The sequence below is a fragment of the Lontra canadensis genome, unplaced genomic scaffold, assembly GCF_010015895.1.
Source record: "Lontra canadensis isolate GAN:19392208 unplaced genomic scaffold, GSC_riverotter_1.0 scaffold78, whole genome shotgun sequence".
In the NCBI taxonomy this organism is placed as follows: Eukaryota; Metazoa; Chordata; class Mammalia; order Carnivora; family Mustelidae; genus Lontra; species Lontra canadensis.
In genome coordinates, this window is record NW_022631072.1 from 953,480 (window position 1) to 975,237 (window position 21,758).

A 21,758-nucleotide genomic window follows, 5' to 3' on the forward strand; every position below is an offset into this window, starting at 1 on the left:
CACTGGTTTGCAGAAATAAACAATGAGCTTGGAAAGTTGATTTTAAAGCCCCCAAAAAGATTAGTGAACAAAACAGACTTTCAGACATATGTCCAGTAAAAATTGTACTGTTACACATTCACTTTATCACTTTATGTTTGTATGTTAAAGCATTTTCAATTATTTGAGTTAATCCTCACAACAACCTATGAGATAGATTATTAGGTCATTCCATACTAAGGACATTCATAATTGAAATCGTGAAAAACTACAGTCCTTTCATTCTAAAGTCTTCGTTATAGTGAGAAAAGAAAAAAAAAAGTATTAGCCTTCCCTCAAAAGATCAAAAACCTAAGTATGTGTAATTAGTATGTATAAAATTTGAGAAGACAAATATGAAAACTTGGATGAGATGTATTTCAGGAATTAGCTAACTTATACTCAAACCAATTGAAATTATTTAGAAAATAATAACACCCTAGTACCTAAGAGACTAGCAACAGAAAGGAAAAAAGAGCAGGCATGCATAATCACTTGTTATGGAAAATTAAACTAGAAATCTGAATAAAGATATAAATTCATAAATATTCTGGGGAATACTACTTTTGATAGGTGACACAAATAAAAAAAGAAATTATATAAACCTATACAAATAAAAGTTCCTATGTAAAAATCCAAAACTGCTGAACTGAGTGCAGTAAAATTTATTTGTATTTAATAAAATAATTTATCATTAACATTTACCAAGTAAATTTACTGAAGTCAATTTGTACTTAAAACCACCATAAAAAGAAAATTAAGTAGAATGAATCAACTTTAAAAAAACTCAATTTCTGTTAGATGCAGTTTCATTTAGAAACTTCTTAGAAGTTAATCAGAAATTATGTTAATGAGAGCTGTCAATGATCTAAATGTGAAAATATAAATTTCAAGGAGATCAGGAAAGTACAAATATTAATATTATATATTATATATGTGGAGAAGAGCAAAGATGAAAGGAAAACAGAATGAAAATTCTACAATTAGAAAAACTAAAATAGGCCCAATAAAAATTCTCTTATATGGAGCCATCTTAGAGGAAAAAAAAACTTGGTCAGAAAAAGTATGGACACAACATTACCTAACCACAGTAAAAATCAAATACTAGCAGCAAATGTCCTTCACTTACACCACAAGCCCTGGTAGTAACAGGAAGGGCAAAATGAGGTAGTTCATAAAGTGTTACTAGGAAACATCACCCTATTGGGCTGACTAATGAATTTTCATGTGGATTAGACTAATGATAAAATAAAAGACAGGAATTGAAATGGTGAAGATTTTTTTTCTGTTAGGGTGGGGTATTCAAATGAAGGGACAGAAAGAAGGGGCATAATAGAATCTAGGTACCCATTCTCCCTTAGCTTTCCCAACCCAAAAAGAAAATTTGAGAATATTTTAATCTTTCTACTTTTTCTCTCTCTAATGTCTTTTTCAAGTCCACATAAAATTTAAATGGGACCTGAAAGATGAAAATCTTTAAAGCAAACTATACTTAAAAAAAAGTCATTCTTGTAACGGACACTGGTTAATAAGTAAAATCAACCAGGCAAAACCCTTCCAATCACTGTCTCTATCACCAAAACTCTTGCCTTATTTTTAACAGAACCCGGACATAATAGAAATAATGACTAGAAATGAAAAATGTTGTCACTGTTATTCAACAAAACAAATTCCACTGTAGGCATCTGAGTAATTTGTCAACTGTACCATAATCAAGTAAGTGATTTTTCTCCAAAAATCAGCTATTTAGAAATGTAAAGGGTGTTGACAGCTCAACTCAATGAAACTTTTAAGATCTCTGAGTATTTGAGTAACTGAATTCTTCCTGTGAAATGATTTAGAATTCAGTGTTATCATTACTTTGATATGGTAAAATCAATCTATACAGTATCTTTACCAAAAAAGAAGAAACAGCAGAAGCAGATGAAGAAGAAAAAGAAGAAGAACTATTAAGAAATACCCTCACAAGAAAAAGCTTGATTTTTGAAATGGGAGTATAACATTCATTAAAATTTAGAAAAGATGACCAATGCCACCAGAGCATGAAACTTGAAAAATACAAAAATTTCTAAGACATTTTATTTTAACCTGTAACTAGTCAAAAATTCGTATTACTTCAGTTAGGCATAGAAAATAGAAAATGAATCCTACTTTACAAGAATGATGGTTATTATTGCTATTGTAAAGGGAAACTAAGAGCATCCATGCAACACTTTCTACTTATCCCCAGATCTTCATCAAATTTCCTAACAAGAATCAGTACAGTGCTTTTCATAAGTGCAAAGTAAGCACCTAATGAGTATTGTTAGTGAGAGTGATACTAAAAAAAATAAACACCTGGAAAAGTTCTATTACTTAACCACCAAATGTAAATAAAAATATGTTTTAGGCTCTGAACAATTCTCTTAACTAACACCTACCAATCTCTGGAAATTTTGAGTTCTTATTTCTAATTGTCACCAGGAAATCCTAGCTTATAATTTAAATGCCAAATTTTTCTACAGCACAGGAGATCGAAAGGCCTAAATAACTTTCCAAGAACCTAGGCAGAATACAAAACAAAATTCATCTTTCTCTCTCAATATTGTACTTAAGCACAGTACTTGGATTAGGGCTTATTTGCTTTAGAATTCATTCATGAAGCAAAAAAAATGGTTCAACAGACAAGAGCAATTTTAAAGCATCTACGGATTTTTGTGTGATTTATGCTGTGATTGCACATGGTACCCCATCTTGAGGGAGAACCCAGATTCTAAAGAACAATATCAGAGGAACTAATTATTTAAATCTAAAAGCAATTTGAAGTGATTCATAAAAGCCTTAAAAATGAAGAGGGAGGAGACACATGCTTCAAGAATTTTTAATTCTAAAACATATGGATATATGCTTTATTACCAACATAAATTCACAATACTAAGAAAAATATCCTTTTTTCAACAATCATACTTCTTAGTTTTTAAGATCAACTATGACTAAATATCAGAATTTCCAAGAATCTACCTAGTCCTCACATCTAAGTAATATACTTATAATCCATAAAAAATAACTTCTGCCAAAGGTAACAAACCAACTAGCCAATAAAATTGATTATTAAAGAACCCTGAGAACCCTCTTAGGGAGTTTGGCAAGGTCACATAGCTACCTGCATATCCTAAACCAGGACTTCCCAACCTCAGCACTAGATATTTGGGGCAGAATAATTCTTTGATGAAGAGAGCTGTCCTGTGTACTAGAGGATGTTTATTTAGCAGCTTTTCTGGACTCCACTAAGTAGATGCCTAAAGCATTCCCACTTCCAACCCCCACCCCACTGTAATGACCAAAAATGTCTCCAGGCATTTCCAAATGTCCCTTCATAAGATAATTAGCCTCAGATGAGAAATTAGTGCCTTAAACCAAAATACTTATGTATAAAGGAGGATGGCTCTCTTAAGATGGTCTCAACACCATTCACAGAGCAATGGAAGAGAAAATACCAGCCTAACCACAACAGATAAATATTGAGTCAACTCTGGTAATCAATGCTTAAGACACATAAAAGCCAGGGGTCCCTATATCTCATTGAGGATGTTTTTCTGACCATTCTAGTACTCTATCTTAAAATTTATAGTCTTGTGCCTTACATTTTCTCTATAATCAAAGAAATAACTGGAGGATGAACAGGTATTGGCATCCTCCAGCCAATGAGAGAAGTCCTAAAAGGAACAGGATTCAAAAATATTCTAGAACAGCCATGGATAAGGGAGAGCAAACTGTATTCAAAGAATCAAAATATAAAATTTATTCAAAGAGGCATTCACAAATGTCTTTCTTTATCATCGGTTCACTGTGAAGTTTCCTTTCTCTTTTTATTCACAAAATAACAAAAATCACCTAAGAGTCCTCACCCTTATAAACCATTACCAATGAAGACCGCAATGTTAATAGCCCACATGTTACATTCTGGGAGGGTAGCTCTAAACTGATGGCAAAAATTAAGTACCAAAGGAAAAGTAGAAAGAAAAAAAACACTAATTACAGAAAAGGAAATGTGGAAAAGGACTGGCATAGCACACAGTGCTCTTTTATCTTCTAAAGAAGAACATTTGTTTTATCTACGAAAAAACTAACTTCAAAGAATCTACTACACAACTCAAGTTGGAAATAGGGTTAAAAGATCTTAACTCCCACTAATATAAGTGGCTAAGCAAGGATGCCCTCACAGTGTGAATCCAATTATACCAGTCGCCTTTGGAAATGTATCCATAATCTATCATAATCTGATCCTTTTTAAAAGACTTTTTTATTCACTTTTAAACCGTTGCAGCTAAAAGTAAAACTTTCCGAGGGAAGTGATAAGGAACTGAAAATCCGAGCTTAGAGTGAAAAGATACCATTAACCACAAGTATATATTATCTACCATGATATGTTAAAATCTAGAACTTACCCCAATGGCAGAAATCAGAAGAAACCACAAAGAGATTACTAGGATCCGCTAGATATTTACTGAAGAGTTTTCCGAATTCCTGTTCTTTTGACTCACTCAGAGCTCCAACCAGTACAGGAATAATGGTAAACTCATCCTTATGGCTTAAAGAAAACAGAAAAAAAAAAAAAAAAAGTCATTTAAGAAGTATAAGAATAAAAGTAGTTTTCCAATGTGCTGGCACTAAAAAGTGGAACATTTATTAAAAAGGGTAAAGATAAGATACATACTGTTGAATTTTTTAATCTATAAATGAAATGTTTAAAGAAGACCACTTTAAAATAAGAGAGATACAGAATACTAAAAATATCTATTTAAATTACAGAAATGTACAATACTTCTTTAGGTAAACAAAGCTATTTTACTAGCAGGTATAATAATGTCCTCCAATATAAAAATAACCCCATCAGACCATCACCAAGACAAGTCTTCTCGACTACCCATCAAAGCTACAATCATCTGCCTAATCCTTCCACAATTTTAAAAGAGCATTAAACTCTTCCTCAATATTTTAATCTTATCTGTTACAAATACCACCACTTCTGGCACTTTATAAACCTGCCAAGTGAGACCTACAAACTTAATCTTGGCTCCCATAAGATACACCAACTGCACCTTAAACCTACACTAATACACAGATACAGGACAGCCTGACGATACCACTCAAATTTCACTGGCATCTTGGGCGGACATAGAATTCAAGGAAGTAGGTATTAATTTCTAGCAGCAAGAAAAAGACACCAAACCCACCCACAATGTTTATGACATTTCCACAAGTCCCTTTTTCACTCTACAGATTGACAGATTTATGGAAAAGGAACAGAGCAGATTAATAAAGAATAACTATCATGGGCTATAGACATAGACGTTCATCCAAAACCTTTTAAAATTTTCATTGCAGTGAAATTTTACTTACATATATTCAATACTATTTATATTCTAAATGATCCCAGATTGGAATTTTAGAAGCGTGAGTCATTTTTGTCTGACTTGTGCTGAACAGGACTTTAAAAAAAAAAAAAAATCACCATTATAATAAATGCTTTTTAATATGTTAATCTGACACTTAACTGATGTAGGACAAACAGAATTCATAAAAAGGTTTTTAAAAATACTAAATTTAAGTTTATTCCCAAAATAAGTGTTAGCCCAGCTTCATAGAGCTACAGCCAGGGCACCCAAGCACCTCCCCCAGAAAGACCCCCTTACCCTTGTCAATTGCGAAATAAACAGATCATACAGATCTCCAGTCCCTCTGCAATGCAGGGGCTTCTTGGGCAGAATCTGCATCTATGGAGTAAGAAAAAAAGAGGAAGCTGGCAGAGGAAGCTGCCATGGAATATCTCCTTCTCTGACTCTTTTACCAGTTTGCTGAACAACTGCATGAATGAACAGGGGCTCTTCAATAAGTTAAGAGTGATTATCATTCAAAAGGCAAGAATCTGGGCTCTAGTAAAAATTCAAGAAGACTGCTATGACTTGTTCTAACTTCAAGTACTATCTATATATAAATAAATAAACTAAGATCATCAAGGAGTATGTAAGTAATTATGACATGGTAGGGATGCAGTTACATAAGAGTATAAAAAAGAAGTCAGAGGAAATCGGTTCAAGTACCATCTCCATCACATAATAAAAGTTGAGAGGGTGGGTAAATTACTAAATACTTAAAAATGTATTTTCTTATCTGTAAAATGATCATAATTACAATATCTATTTTCTAAAATTGCTACAAAGTGAGAAACACTACTTTGTCAACAATTGGTGGCTCACCCTAAAGAAATAATACGTGTCTACTATTCTACAGAGCCACCAGCATTCCCTTACCCTCAGCCTCAGCCTGCAAATCTGTCTACACAGAGGTAAAAAGCTCATACTACTTAGAAATCTAAGCTTTGAATCAAGATCTATCCATCAACCTCCTTGTCATTTCTTAAAAAAAAAAAAAAAAATCTACTTCTGGTTCTGTATTTCCACAAACTATGAATTAGAAAAAAGAGCATTTGGCTTTGAAATGTAATATTCCTAGATTTTAGAATTCAAGTTGTCAGGTTGGACTTCCCCAATAGAAGGTGTACAAAATCTCACCCTCAAAAAATAATTATAAAATTGTCAAAAAAAAAAAACCCATTTTGTGCTCTAGAAATTAACCAAAGACAAAAAACACAACAAGAATAGTTTATTCATGTAAAATAAGTGACCTTCTTAGGAAGAACAGTGGGAGTCTGGCATCTTACCAGGAGCATTCTCTACTCCCCTGCCCCACTCCACCAGCATGGTGGGGTTGGCTGTGAAAGCCAGCAGCTTTACTTGCCAAAGGAAGCTGACTTGGATTTGGAGCAGAGAGCAGAAAACTCACAACCAGCAGGAAACAGAAAAGCCTATAGCTCTCATAGCCTGAGATTACCGTACCAGTGGAGGCAAGCCACAAACCTGAGGACTACCCAGAAATTTAACATGGAAATTCTGCAAAGGAGACAGCCACAGAAGGACCCAATAAATTCACATATTCCGAGGAGATGACTGATGTCCTCCACGTAACTCCTTCTGACTAGAAGGGAAAAGCACATATGTGCCGGGGAAACCCATAAGGTTCCAAGCTCCCCCAAAATGCCAGCTAATCAGGAGGGTGAGAGCACGCCCAAGGGAAAGTGGAGACCTGAGAGCAACATCACACATCCCAGGCTGTCTGGAAATCCACATGCACACTCAGGGTGACCAGAGAAGACCCAACAGAAATGAAAGAAGGCAAGCTAGAAAATGGCCCAAATTTTGAATATGCTCCCCAAACTGTACCCAATCCATCAGCAGAGGATGAAAGCCTTTCTGGCTCACAGTGTTCAGTCACAACCTCCAACCAATCATTACTGAAGCACTAAGTAATGCAGACACAGAGGTAAACTCTAGAAAGCCAAATTATAAGAAAGTTTTAAAAGCTGAGAAGATACATCAGTAGCCACAATTTTGGGAGAGAGAAATTCTGCAGATAAGGGCAACAAAGTTACTTAAAAAAAAAAAAAAAAAAAGTAAATGAATGAATGAATGAACAAATGGAACAACTACCACCACCACTACTACCTGCAGAAAATTTTAATAAAACCAGAATCAAGTTGCTATAATACAAATTTTTAGAAGTCAGTTTTGAGAAAAATTTATGAGCTACAAAAACAGGAAAGTATAAAACATTCTCAGGGGAAAAAGAAAAAAAAAGTAGCCAATAGAAGCTGTATCCATTTGGGACCAGCTATAGCAAAAACTTCAAAATAATTATATGTTCAAAAAAATCAAGGAAAACTATGCTTTAAAAAGTTAAAATATGGCAATGACTAAATAATAGTAAATATCAACAAAGATATGCAAGCTATTAAAAAGAACTAAATGGAAATTTTAGAGTTAAAAAGTACAGCAAATGAAATTTGCTAGATGGTCTAAAAATATTACAAAAAGAATCTGTGAAATTAAAGATAAGATAAATCATCCAACTTGTAGAGAGAAAAAAAAGGGACTGAAGAAAAATGAACAGAGCACTGGACACTTGGAAGACAACATCAAACATACTAGGATGTGTACAACGGGAGTTCCAAAAAAAGGTACAGTAAAACTATAAGAAGAAATAATGGCTGATCAAAAAAAAAAAAAGAAATTTCGCCATTTGCAATAACATGGATGGAACTAGAGGGTATTATGCTAAGCAAAATAAGTCAATCAGAGAAAGACAAGCATCATATGATTTTGCTAATATGAGGAATGTGAGAAACTAGACAGAGGATCATAGGGGAAGGGAGGGGAAAATGAAACAAGATGAAACCAGAGAGGGAGACAAGCCATAAGACACTCTCAATCTCAGGAAACAAAATGAGGGTTGCTGGAGGGGAGGTGGGTGTGAGGGATGGAGAGGCTGGGTGATGGACACTGGGGAGGGTACGTGTTATGGTGAGTGCTGTGAATTGTATAAGACTGATGAATCACAGACCTGCACCCCTGAAACAAAAATATATGATAACCAAAAAAGAAATAATGGTTGAAATCATTCCAAATTTCATGAAAAATATTAATCTACAGTTCTAAGAGACTCAACAATCCACAGCAGGATAAGCACAAAGAGATCCCCATCTAGATACACTATAATGAAACTGATGAAAACCAAAGACAAGGAGAAAATCTTAAAAGCAGCAAAGAAAATGACCCATTATTTACAGGATAGTGTTTTCAATAAATGGTACTGGAATAACTGAATATCCATATTTTAAAAAGTGAACTTAGACCTTTACCTCATACCACACACAAGAATTAACTCAAATTCAGTAACAGACATAACTATAAGAGCTAAAATAATAACTCTTCTGGAACAGCAACAATCTTTTTAAAGAGTCCATAAAGTAAATAATAAAGTAAATATTTTAGGTTTTGGGGGACATACAATCTCCCTAACTACTTATAAAGAGAAAGCAGCCACAGATGATATGTAAATGAGTGGGTATGGATGGCTATAGCCTAATGAAACATTTACAGTAAAAAGTAGTGGGCCAGATGTGGTCTGAAGACTATAGTTTGCTGATTCCTGTTCAAGAACAGAAAATATCTGTGACCCTGAATTAGACAAAGATTTTTTAAATAAGATATCAAAAGCTAAATCCACACAAGAAAAAAAAAGATAAAATGAATTCATCAAAAACTTTTGCTCTTCAACAAAGCAAAATGACCTGTATCTAGAATATGTAAAATCTCTTACAACTCAGTAAGAAGACAAATTATCAAATTTAAACTGGGGCAAAATATATGAACAGATATTTCACAAGAGAAGACATACAAATGACTAAAAACCACACTGAAAAGTTGCTCAACATCATGAGTCACTGGGAAGATGAGAATTAACACCAAATGAGGTTACACTATACACATCTATCAGAAGGGCTGACTGTATTGGCCAGGTATTGGCCAGAATGGGAGACACTAGAACCCTCACGCATTGCTTCTGGAATATATCTGGCAGTTTCTGAAAGTTAAAACATAGATTCATATGACCAGACATATCATTCCTAAGTATCAATTCAAGAGAAATGAAAACATGTGTTCACATAAAGACTTGTACAAGAATCTTTGTAACATTATTGCCAAAAATGGAAGTGATCTAAATGTCCAACTACGGGTGAATGGATAAACAAAATATGGTATATTCACATAATGTAATAACTATTTGGCAATAAAAAGGAATGAACTATTGACATATACCATAACATGGATGAAGCTCAAAAACAGTATGCTAACGTGAAAAAGGACAGATACAAAAAACTTTTCATAGGATTCCACTTATGTGAAATTTCCAGAAAATACAATGTATAGAGACAGAAAGCAGATAAATGGTTGCTTAAGATTCAGAGCCGGAGGGGCACCTGAGTGGCTCAGTAGATTAAGCTTCTGCTTTTGGCTCAGGTCATGATCCAGGGTCCTGGAATGGAGCCCCACATCAGGCTCCCTGCTCAGCAGGGAGCCAGCATCTCCCTCTCCATCTGCCCCTCCCCCAGCTCATGCTCGCTTGCTCGCTCTCTCTCTCTTCCTCTTTCAAAAAAAATAAAATCTTTAAAAAAAAAAAAAAAAAAGATTGAGAGTCAGAGCCACAACTGCCCTCAAATACACAGAGGGCTTCTTTTTTGTGTAATGAAAATATTCTCAAACTAGATGATGAGAATGATTGCACAACTCTACAAATTTACTAAGAATTGCTGAGTTGTACTCTTATGTGAGTGAATTTTATAGGATGTAAATCATACTTCAATAGAGCTGTTAAAAGAAAAAAAAAAAAGAAAATCCATCCTTGCCCCTTGCAAGCTGTGCTACTTACCTAAAACTGCCCTAAGCCTCAATCTGGTCATCAGTAAAAACAGAGTTAATAATACTTACCTTACTTACAAGGCTCTTATGAGCACTTTAGTAATGTAGAGGAAAGTTTTAGCTCTTTTTCTATCCTATACCTTAAACCATACTGCAGAAAATTAATATATCCAAGATGTGTAACAGACTAAGAAGAACTGAAATCCCAGAACCCTGAGAGGAGCACTTGCTCTAAAAACAAATAATATCACTGCGTCACCCATAGTCTTGAAGGTACAGAGCACTAAAAATCTACATTCTAGTATCCAAGGACATTGACTGAGGCCACACTCAGAAAGAAAAGTAGAATTTTAAGATCTAATACAAACCCAAGATTTAAGAAGTGTTAGAACGCCATTTAATTGAGTCAGAAACTTATGGCAGGCTTTCCTATTGGGAAAAGAAGATAGGGAATCTTGCAGGAAAGTTAACCTAACAGGTCTGTTGCAGCAATTTTTAGCAGGAGCTGCTTGTAAAGACTAGCCCTTGGCTTTTACAATGTTCCCTCCTTATGCTGAATAAGGCTGTTTTACCCACTTGGGACATGGTACCAGCTTGCCTGGATTGTAAACAAAATGATAATGGCAAACACCCACTTTCCTTCTGAGAGTCTAGAATTTCAGTAGCTGAGGCTACTTAGGCAGGCAGAGAGTCCCTACATGATCAGCCCCCAATCAAAATCCTGGATTTTGAATCTTAACGCAGGCTTTCCTGGCCAGAAAAACTGCACCTGTGTGACACTGGTGGAGGAAGCACATTCTATCCGACCGTCCTATGAGAGGGGGAATGCTGGAGGTCTGCACCTGGATTCCTCCAGACTCCGCCTGTGTGTCCTCTTGTGTATCCTATCTCTTCCAGTAAGCCATAACCATGAATAAAGTGTGAGTCCTTCTAACAAGTCTTCAAGTGTAAGGCTGGTGGTAGAACCCCTGAAACATGTGGTAAAGGCCAAGTGGCATAAAGGAATCATAACAGCAGAGTTTTAGGGGAGCCTTATATAAAATAATTTCTCATCTTTTCTTCCTGATCGAATTCACCTTCAGACCACAGAGACAAGCATAGACTTTGTATAGAATACTCTGATTCACTATAAGAAAGAACAAACTAAAAAGATTCAGAAAACATCAGGCAGAACCAAAGAACTGGGGAAGGAGGAAGAGAGAAGGGAAAGGAGGAGGCAAGGTAGCTGTCAGTGACAACTAAGATTAAGATTTAAGTCATTATAAGTCTCCACTGCTTCATCAGTTAATTGAATCTAATCAGATTATCAAAATGAATTTCAAAGGTTAGATAGCTTTCTTAATTTTCATTTGAGTAAGAATACTGAGAAAAAAGGTTTATATAAGGGCGGGCGTATTTCAGGTACCACTCAACCATCTGAAGCAAAATAACCTTATAAATAGGTTAAGCTTGCTGTCAAAATAATAAACTCTGATATTTTATTAGGAACAAGTCAACATTTCCATGCCCTATATTCTCTTATTTCTGGCCTTACCATCTCTGATAATGCCATATTAGGCCTTTCACTTCTGCATGACCTTAAAATCATGATAATCTCCCACACAGAAACATTTACCAAGTTCTACAGTCTCTAACATTCCAAAATCTCCCACCGTCTGCTCAGATTGCTACCCATTTAACCACTATAAAATGTTTTTTAAAAAGTACTATAATTGGGGCACCTGGGTGGCTCAGTGGGTTAAAGCCTCTGCCTTCAGCTCGGGTCATGGTCCTAGGGTCCTGGGATCAAGACCCACATCTGGCTCTCTGCTCAGCAGGGAGCCTGTTTGCTCCTCTCTCTCTCTGCCTGCCTCTCTGCCTACTTGTGATCTCTGTCAAATAAATAAATAAATCTTTAAAAAAAATAATATAATTGATATGTTGAGAGGAAAAAATGGAATCACATAAAATGCTCAATTAAAACCACAAAAGGCAGAATAACAGAAAAAAAAATAGAAATAAAGAACGAGGGTAATAAGTAGAAAGCAGTAACAAATATGAGAGATATTAATCCAACTATATCAATAATCCTTTAATAGGTGAATGGATAAACTGTGATACATCTATAAAACAGAATATTCCTCAGCAATAAAGAAAAATAAGCTATCAAGCCAAAAAAAGGCATGGAAGAATCTTGAAAGTATATTATTAAGTTAAAGAAGTCAACCTGAAAAGGTTGCATACTGTATGATTCCCATTAAATGACTTTCCAGAAACTATATTACTGTATACTACAGAGAGAGTAGAAAAGGAAGTGGGTACCAGGGAATGGTTGGGGGGAATGAAGAGGGAGAGGATGAACAGGAAAAGTACAGGGGACTTTTTAGGACAGTGAAATGATTCTGTATGGTACTATAATGGCAGATAACAAATACTTCAGGCATTGGTAAAACCCATAAACTATGTAACACCAAAAGGGAACCCTGATTAAACTATGGACCTAGTTATTAATAATGTAACAACACTTCTCCGTCAACTATAACAAATGTACCATACTAACACAAGATGTTAAGAACAGGGAAAAACTGTTCAGTTAATAATAATTAATACCATACGAAGCCATCTTATAGTGGTGTTCTCACTCAGGGAAGTCAAAGATACAATCAATATGGGTAAACATAAGAATTACAAGACTGCAGCTTATCAATCTGGGTAAACTGCATAAAATCAAGTTGCTCTTTTTTAATAATAGTCTAAGTACTCCAAAACTCATCAAATCCTAACCACACTGAATTTTTAAGATTGGCTAGAACCTAAAGCAGAAGATGGAACATATCTAAATACACTGTACCGTACTTTGAAGTTGTCTGAGTTCCAAATTATTAGCAGTAACAAAAAGTATTAAATGGCCAAGAAGATAATGATGATACTTTCATAGTGAACAGGAACAGTTTTGTAGTGCCGTATTTCTCAATGAAACACTTTCAAAGTTACTAAAGCATCTTATTTACTCTGCACATTTTTCTGAACAAAAAGTAGTGAACTTGAAGGAAAGGAATTGTTTTATATCTAGACTGTGATGAATATATACAACTCTGAATTTGTCAATACTCAGAGAATTCCTATGCCTTAAAGAGTCCATTTTGGGGCGCCTGGGTGGCTCAGTGGGTTAAAGTCTCTGCCTTCAGCTCAGGTCATATTCCCAGGGTCCTGGGATGGAGCCCCACATCAGGCTTTCTGCTTAGCAGGGAGCCTGCTTCCCTCCCTCTCTCTCTGCCTGCCTCTCTGCATACTTGTGATCTCCACCTGTCAAATAAATAAATAAAATATTTAAAAAAAAAAAAAAGTCTTAAAAAAAAAAGTACATTTTACTGCATATAAATTACCCAAAACAATTCATTAAAATTTTAAACTGTAAACAAACAGCAAACAGGAATGGGAATGATACAGAGAGAGGAACACGTGGGGGGTGTTAAAGGTAACTAAACAAGAAAAAAGAAGTATAAAATGCTATTAATCCAGTGCTATTAATATTCAGAGTTAACCAGTTTTTTTTTCAAGATAGATGGTTTCAACATATCCTAACTCTCTCAATACAATTACAAGCAATGCAAAATTATGCATTTCAATAGTAAAGATAATATATGGAAAACAGGATCAGAATAAAGTATGCAAGATATGATCTCTTATTTACATATTTTAATCTATACAAATAAGTATGTGTATATATAAATCTTACACATAATACAAACATATGTACATATATATGTTAGTATATACATAACAATTTTTACTATCAAATGAACACTGGTTAGTGAACACTGGTTTACTATCAAAGGAACACTGGCAGAGAGGCTTTAATTCTCATTTTATACTTCTTGATGCTGTTTACATTTTCAAGCCACGTACAGTACTGTACAAGTATTTTTTAATGACAATAGGGTTAACTAAGCAAGGAGATTACGGGTCATTTCATGTTTTCACCTTTATACTACTCATTATTTCTTTTAAAAGTTCTAATGAATCTTATTTTTTAAATCTATTTAAGATAACACAGAGAATTATAAAGACTACCTTAGGTATTTAATTTAAAAATCTGTAATGACTATAGTGAAAAAAATGAAAGAAAAGTTAGAAAATTTAATGGTCAACTGATGAAAGTATTATATAGACATATTCTAGAAAGTTCTATGTGTACTCAATAAATAGGAGTAAAAATGACATGGAAATAGCTTCATAATATGCAACAGAGTTAATAAGAACATTTGAACTCATTTTAGGAAAAATATTTAATATTTAATAATGGGAAGATCATTATTACTCCATTTAACAATTAATTATGAGAATCCTTTTGTGTACCAGGTCCTGTGTTAGGCACTGAAAGTACAGTGAAGACTAGCTGTCCTCAGGCAGGGAACAGATTAGGGAACTATCAAGGAAGGGCCCATATGCAGGCAATCACCAAAAGAGCTACTTAACTACAGTGGTACTGTAGCAAGCTGTCTTTAAGCATAATCCCCGAAAATTTGTCCCACTTCTGAATGCCCAGGTCACCCCTCCCATCAAAAGTAGAATCTCTTTTTCCCTCCCCTTGAACGTAGCCTTGCAATTTGCTTGGATGAGGAAAATGTGGCCTAAGTAACACTGTGCCAATTCCAATCCCACATAGTAAGATGTCTGAGAGTTTCTAGTTTTGTTTTCTTGCTGCCCTGAACTGCCATGTACTTCATGATAGTCCACGACTACCTGAGGAGAGGGACACCATGTGAAGAGAGAGGCCCTGCAGGACAATGACAACAGGTGAAATGGAGAGCACCGAGACAAGAACGAAGGTGTTTCAGTAGACAACCAGCATCGCAGCCCCAGACAAGAAGTGAGGTGAAGAAGTGACAAGCCTTCATCCTAGTCAGCCTGCTTCACCTGGGAGCAGATGAAACAGAGACAAGTTGGCACCACTCACCCCGACCAATTTCTAGTTCACAGAGTCATAAGCAAAAAACATAGGCACTTTGAAGTGATTTGTTATACTGCAATAGGTACGTGAGATAAAAAGTGGTGCTTGGAAAGGGTGCTACTGGAACAGAAACCTGAAACACTGGCTTTGAGGACACTGAGACAGGCAGAAGCTGGAAGGGCAAGAAAGAGACAGGGTACTCTTAGAGTGGTAAGGAAACTGCTCTACAAAGCCAGAAGAAGAGGTGCCCATATTATAAACTGGCAGAACAATTAGCATTATGATCACAAGTAAAAATAACTTAAAACATTAAAAATATACCTAGCAAACCTATAGATCTAGCTAATATCTCTAGGTAAAATATTCAAAGTGTCACTGGCTTCTTTATAGCGAAGTATGTAAAGGTAAAAGAAAAACATGAGCCAAAGAATTACAAGCAGAATTTAAAGGAAATATTTCTAACCAGGAGTTGCTTGGTTGGAAAATAACTGCTTCTCATCACTAGCCTTTACAGATAGCAAAAGACTGTCACAGAAATGACATGAAGACAAAGATCAAATCCAGAGCACTGCCAATAAATCATGGGCTCACAATCATCAAATCAAAAACTCATCTATAAAATCCTTTATTAAGACCACTGAAAGACTTAATAAGATAGGGCTTACATTCTCTCTCGGGTAGGCAAAAGGGCTTCTAAGAACCTTACAGAACCCTAAATTGGGATCCAAAGCAGAGAGAGTCCTGTCACTCACAGAACTATGGATGTGACTATTGCCTAATGGAATGCACTTATAATCTGACACACAGAAAACCCACAATGTTTAGACTAAAACAAACATTGTCCCAAATGAAAAGAGGCCTTTAAGTTTTCAAACTGTCACATACATGAATCAGACAGAAATGATTACTCAGGTGTAAACAAGGCCCATTTCATATGGAGAAGTAAAAATGAGTCAGCAAGTAGAGGCAAAAGCCCAAAAGACCAAGCCAAGAGCTGAGAAAAGTAAAGAATTATGTAAGCACTACCAGAAGTCAGAGCCAAGACCTAATCAAAGAACATTCTCTGTTCCCTGATTAGATTTCAGAATTGCTTTGGACCAGAGGCTGCTATATGCTTTCCATTCTTTCACTCTCCACTGGGATTATCTATTGTGTGGTTAAGAATTCCTGTCTTGGGGTGCCTAGGTGGCTCAGTTGGTTAAGTGTCTGCCTTTGGCTCAGGTCATAATTCCACGGTGCTAGGGCTGAGCTCCTCGTTGGGGCTCCCTGCTGTGTGGGGAGCTTGCTTTTCTCTCTCTCTTTCCCTCCCTCCCTCTCTCTGCCATTCCCCCTGTCTATGCTCTCTTGGTCTCTGTCAAATAAGTAAAATCTTAAAAAAATTTTTTTTTTAATTCTTGTCTCAAAATTGTACATGGAGTGAATGGAGGGTGGGATGGGGTAAAACTTGTCTTCTTAGTTCACAGGTATCCAAAATCAAGAGGAGCTGTACCCAGAAATCCTCACCCACATGCTGACTTAATGTAGATCATAAAGTAAAAGACTTTGAAACTGAGGTCCTAACTGAACAAGACTTCTGGACATCTTCAGAGGACTGAGTACTGCACGTTGGAGAGACACCATACTGTCCATTAGAACAACTGTGATACAGTCCATCTGCAAAGACGGCTACCAACAATTCCTCCTATTCCTGACTTTACACATGCTACTGCTCCCATCAAGAAGTGGAATCTATTTCTACATCCCTTAAATCTTAGCTAATGTTGTGTTCTGCTTTGAAAAAGAGAATGTGATAAAAATAATGCTGTCTAGTTTCAGGCTGAGGCCTTAAGAGGCTGAGAACTTTTGTTTTTGTTCTCTGGTTACCTTAAATCACCATGTAAAGAAATCCAGGTTATTCTTCTAGATAGAAGCCGAGAAGAGAGGAAAGCCCTGGCTGATGAGCAAACAGACCACCCAGAGAAGACATGAAGTGCCTCAGCTAAAAGCTAGCACCAAGACCATTTTGGATCAACTAGCCCCATTCAAGTTACCTAAGTCAACATCTCATGGACCAAAGCAAGGTATCCCCTGCCCAAACTCCTGACCCCAAATTTGTGAGCAATAATTTATAGAATGATAGCTGTGATTTTAAACCACTAAGTTTTGAAGCAATCTTTCACACAGTAATGGACAACTAATACAGGCAGCAAGTACAGCAAAGGCTACAAAGGAAAAGTACTAGGTATTTTCTAAGAGTCAGTATTGGAGATGCAAATGTAATCTGGGAGAGAGAGAAGATCTCTTGAGAAGTGATATACTTAACAGTGGTTATTTAATAATATTTAATAGAGGGGGAATTATGAACGATAATTTTGGTTGATTTTAAGTTTCTGTTTTCCTAAATTTTCAACATTACATGTTTTACTTTTGAAGTAACAACAAAAATATTATTTTGTTATTAGTTCCTTAAGGATATTGTTGGCCTTATTAAGTCTAAGATGTATTTTCTCATGATAAAATATGCAAACATTCCAGGAAATAACAGAAGTTTTCTATTATTCTATGTAATTGAAGAATGGAATGTTCTGATTGTACTAGCATTCCAGGAAATAAACAGCATATATTGGTTTAACAATTTCTAAAGGATTAGAATGTGGTAAAACACAATTAACCTAAAATTCTATTGCTTATAATTTAATATCACACTGATTTTCTGGAAACTTCTTCAGGTTTACACAATGCATCACAGTTATCATTGTGAATAGATGGAAATTAAATAACCTTTTCCTAACAGAATTTGGGAGTGGAAATGATCCAAAAAGATTGCCACAATAGACTAAAACCAACAAGAAAAAATTAAACAGTAGTAATTGAGAGTTAAAAAGAAACCACAAAAGTACAAGAGAGAAAATAATCCAACTTAACTGCAGGAAAAAGACTTGAGCTTTAGCTGGCCACGAGGGTATTACTCAATAACAAGTGAGCCATATCAACACGAAAAATATTAATGTGATCTTGGGCTTTATTAATACATTTAATTAACAAATATTTACTGTGAACCTATACAGTACACCATGTATTTAACTAAGAGAATAAAATGACAAGATCCAGAGAAGGAATAATCTCACCACATTAAGAACTAGTCAAACTGTATATGGAATATTAAGTCCATGTAAAGGAAATGGCTGAAAAAATTAAACAAATGTGACCTACAAAAGGAAGACTTTCTAATTTGAATACTGCCCTAAAAGAAAAAAGCTCTTTAAAAAATTCTTTCAGGGATGCCTGGGTGGCTCAAGTCATGATCCCAGGGTCCTAGGATCGAGTCCCACATGGGGCTTCTTGCTCAGCAGAGAGCCGGCTTATCCCTCTGCCTGCTGCTACCCCTGCTTGTGCTCTCTCTTGCTCTTTCTCTCTCTCTGACAAATAAATAAAAGCTTTAAAATATTAAATAAATTAAACGAATAAATAAACTTTTTCATTTTACAAAATAAATTACTGACTACTACCTAATGGGCATTGTGCTAGGCAGTGGGATACAAGTAGAGAATAAAATGGGTTTTGTCCCTGTCCTCATCCTACTTAATAGTCTTATGGGCATCCTATCACTGGAAGACCTTTAACAAGTACCAAATACTGATTTGCCAAGTATATCATAAAAAATATTCACATACTTTGCATAAAGCTGAAATAAATGAGCTCCAATGTCACTTCCAAATCTAAAATTTTTGATTACTTACTTATAGCATAAAAGAATTTGTTATTCTGAGATACATGTCTAATGAATAAAATAAAAGGCAGACACACACATACCCCCGCACTCACATATAAACACACACACCGGTTTTTAAAACATTATCACCTAATAAAAAAACCATGTCAATTCACATGTTCAGCCTTCACAGGCAAACTACTCAAAACCAACTTCAATCAACATTAGAAATATCCAATCTCAAAATTTTATATCATTTCAAATAGTAAAAATTTTTTAAGATTTCTTTGTTTTTTAGCAATCTCTAGAACCAGTGTAGGGCTCAAACTTCCAACTCTGAGATTGAAGAGCTGTAGGCTCTACCACCTGAGCCAGCCACCCCTCAAATAACAAAAAGTTTTTAAAATCTCTTTATCCTAATGATTATTTTACCCAGTGAAAATAATTCCAAAGAACTTAATACTTGTGATTTCTCTGGGATTTCTTATATTAATCAATATACCTTTCCATGGCTTTAGCTGTATAAGGCAAATGCATTTCAATACTGTGTTCATCTTCATCTGTCTGCAGAGACATGCGTTCAAACATTCCTGTCTTCCATAGTTCTCCGTAAACTAAAGAGATTTCAAAATATAGTAAAACAAATATATTAATGTATATCCTTATTCTGTGAGACTCCACTCAGTAACAAAAAACTACATGCTTTGGCAAGAGACAGAAGAATCACATAATTATTTTCCTTCATTTTTATCGTTAAAAAAGAAAAAACTAGCTTTTTACAAACTAAACAAAGCAATAATACATGTGATGACTACTCAGCATTTTCATATGTTGCACAGCTATATAAAAATAATCATTTAAAATGTTCATCAGTTCTTTTATTACATCTAAAATCACCTCTGGGTCTAAGCTTTCCCTTGATTTCAATCAGCACATGCCAACAAGAACACAGTTGATTAGAACTCCTAGTAAAACATGCCAAAGCCCCTGCTCCACCTACTCGTGAGGCTCATAATACAGTTTTTAAGTTTTGTTTCACTTTATTATAAAATCTGTGGGATTATTATTTCCCATCTCAGATGCCTGCCACACAAAGTACAGAAAACTCCTATTAAGCATGTTTTTTCCTTCAAAATTAAAAATTAAGCTTCTAGGACAGACCAGAACATAAATTCACCATAATACCATGCCATGAATAATTCTAAAATAATCTAGTAATTCAGGCCCTTCTGATGAATTATACTTAGAAATAGATATGATATAATAAGATGAAATTTAATATGTAAAAAAGTGATATAAGAATATTTTTGTTTTGTCATAGAACAAAACCATTTTTATAACTACATCCTTAATTGGGTTTACCAATATTAAAGAAACAAATGATGGCATGACTTTTTTTCTGCTCAGTTTTGCCTGATTAAAAATCACCCATTCCTTTACTAGGAAGCTATCTAAAACCAAAATTTTCTGAATGCCCCAACAAGGTTTTAAAAATAAATTATGTTCCCTAAAAGCATCACAGGGCGTAATAAGGCTGGTTATACTCCAGCTTCATTAGTAAAAATTATTCTAACAACAAATTACTGATAGTAACAATTAAAACCCCAAGTTATAAAAAATTGGGCCCCAAAAATAAAGAAAAAGAGGTGACTGTCAATTTTGCAAATGGCTTCTTTCATCCTAGAGAAGAATTTGTTCCAAGATTTCTTGAAATAATAAGCACCCAACATACTTGAAATCTGATGTGATGAACTAGAGGAATACAAAGCAAGCTCATGAAGATGGCTTTTGAGAAGGCAAATTGAGTTCAGTTAAGGGGAAAACTCTGAGTCAATTGTGGATGGTAAGTACAAGAATATTTGTTTTGCTATTCTCTGTACAGTTCTACATTTTTAAAATGATGCTCCCTGCTATTCCAAAAATACTATTATAAAGTAAAAAGATTTCAATTTTCACATTCAATGTATAAAATGAGACGAACTAAATAAAAGATACATAACAAAATAAGAGATACGTTTTAAAAATAAAATACACTTAAGATTTATGAAGCACCTTTGTTTAAGTGTTTCACTCCCCCCCCCGCCATAAAAATCATCTGAGAAGAAATTAAGGCATTATCACCATGACCTATTTACAATGAGGAAAGTGATATACACAGAGTCAGACTAACATGCCCAGAATCTTTCTTCAAGTTGTAGTGGGTACTAATTGCTTGTCTTCATGGTACAGTGAGTACAAGACACTTCCCTGAATACACATGTAATATGAACAGTCTGGAGACTAGTGGACCTGACAGATTTTTGCAGCTGGCAAAAAAACTCTGGTTGTCTTTAAGGCATACAGAAGATCTTCTACCTTTGTTTTTGCTTTATGCAGATAAGTTGAAATCAATTTTATCTTTAAAACTGAGATTTTACTTATACTATTCATATTTTTAATTTTTTAAATTAACTTATTAAAAAAAAATCTTTAGCCCTTTAAAAGCTCTAAGATGTCTATATACTTACTCTTTTGGTCAATACGAAGGTCATACAGAGGTGTCCTATATATATCCACACTGGAAAGTGCACATCGAGAGAGGGGCACATGATGAGAAGGCCCAAGGATGAAAATTCTCCGGCTAGGAGATACACAACAAAAAGCACAGAACAATTGTACTTCTACACAAAGCTTATTAAATAAAAGGGGAAAAAATAAGTAATTTTTAAAAATCACATGTGGCACCATTTTCTTTCTTGACTGATTTCATTACTTACTATTATGAGCTAAATTATGTACTCCTAGAATTTATGTTGAAGTTCCACGCCAGTACCTCAGA

At 35.0% G+C, this 21,758-nt stretch overlaps 1 protein-coding gene across 3 annotated transcripts in view; it reads right to left on the minus strand.

The window, feature by feature from the left end:
• The window catches only part of MEMO1 (mediator of cell motility 1), a 113,222-nt gene that overhangs the window by 16,204 nt on the left and 75,260 nt on the right, over positions 1-21,758 (minus strand). For 2 of the 3 annotated variants that reach the window (XM_032881838.1, XM_032881837.1), the window contains 3 exons: positions 21,448-21,560; positions 19,443-19,554; positions 4,446-4,588 (listed from right to left, as the gene is read on the minus strand). In XM_032881838.1, the coding sequence (XP_032737729.1) occupies positions 4,446-4,588; positions 19,443-19,554; positions 21,448-21,560 (368 nt within the window). The remainder of the gene's footprint in view (positions 1-4,445; positions 4,589-19,442; positions 19,555-21,447; positions 21,561-21,758) is intronic. The other variant, XM_032881839.1, reaches the window with a different exon arrangement.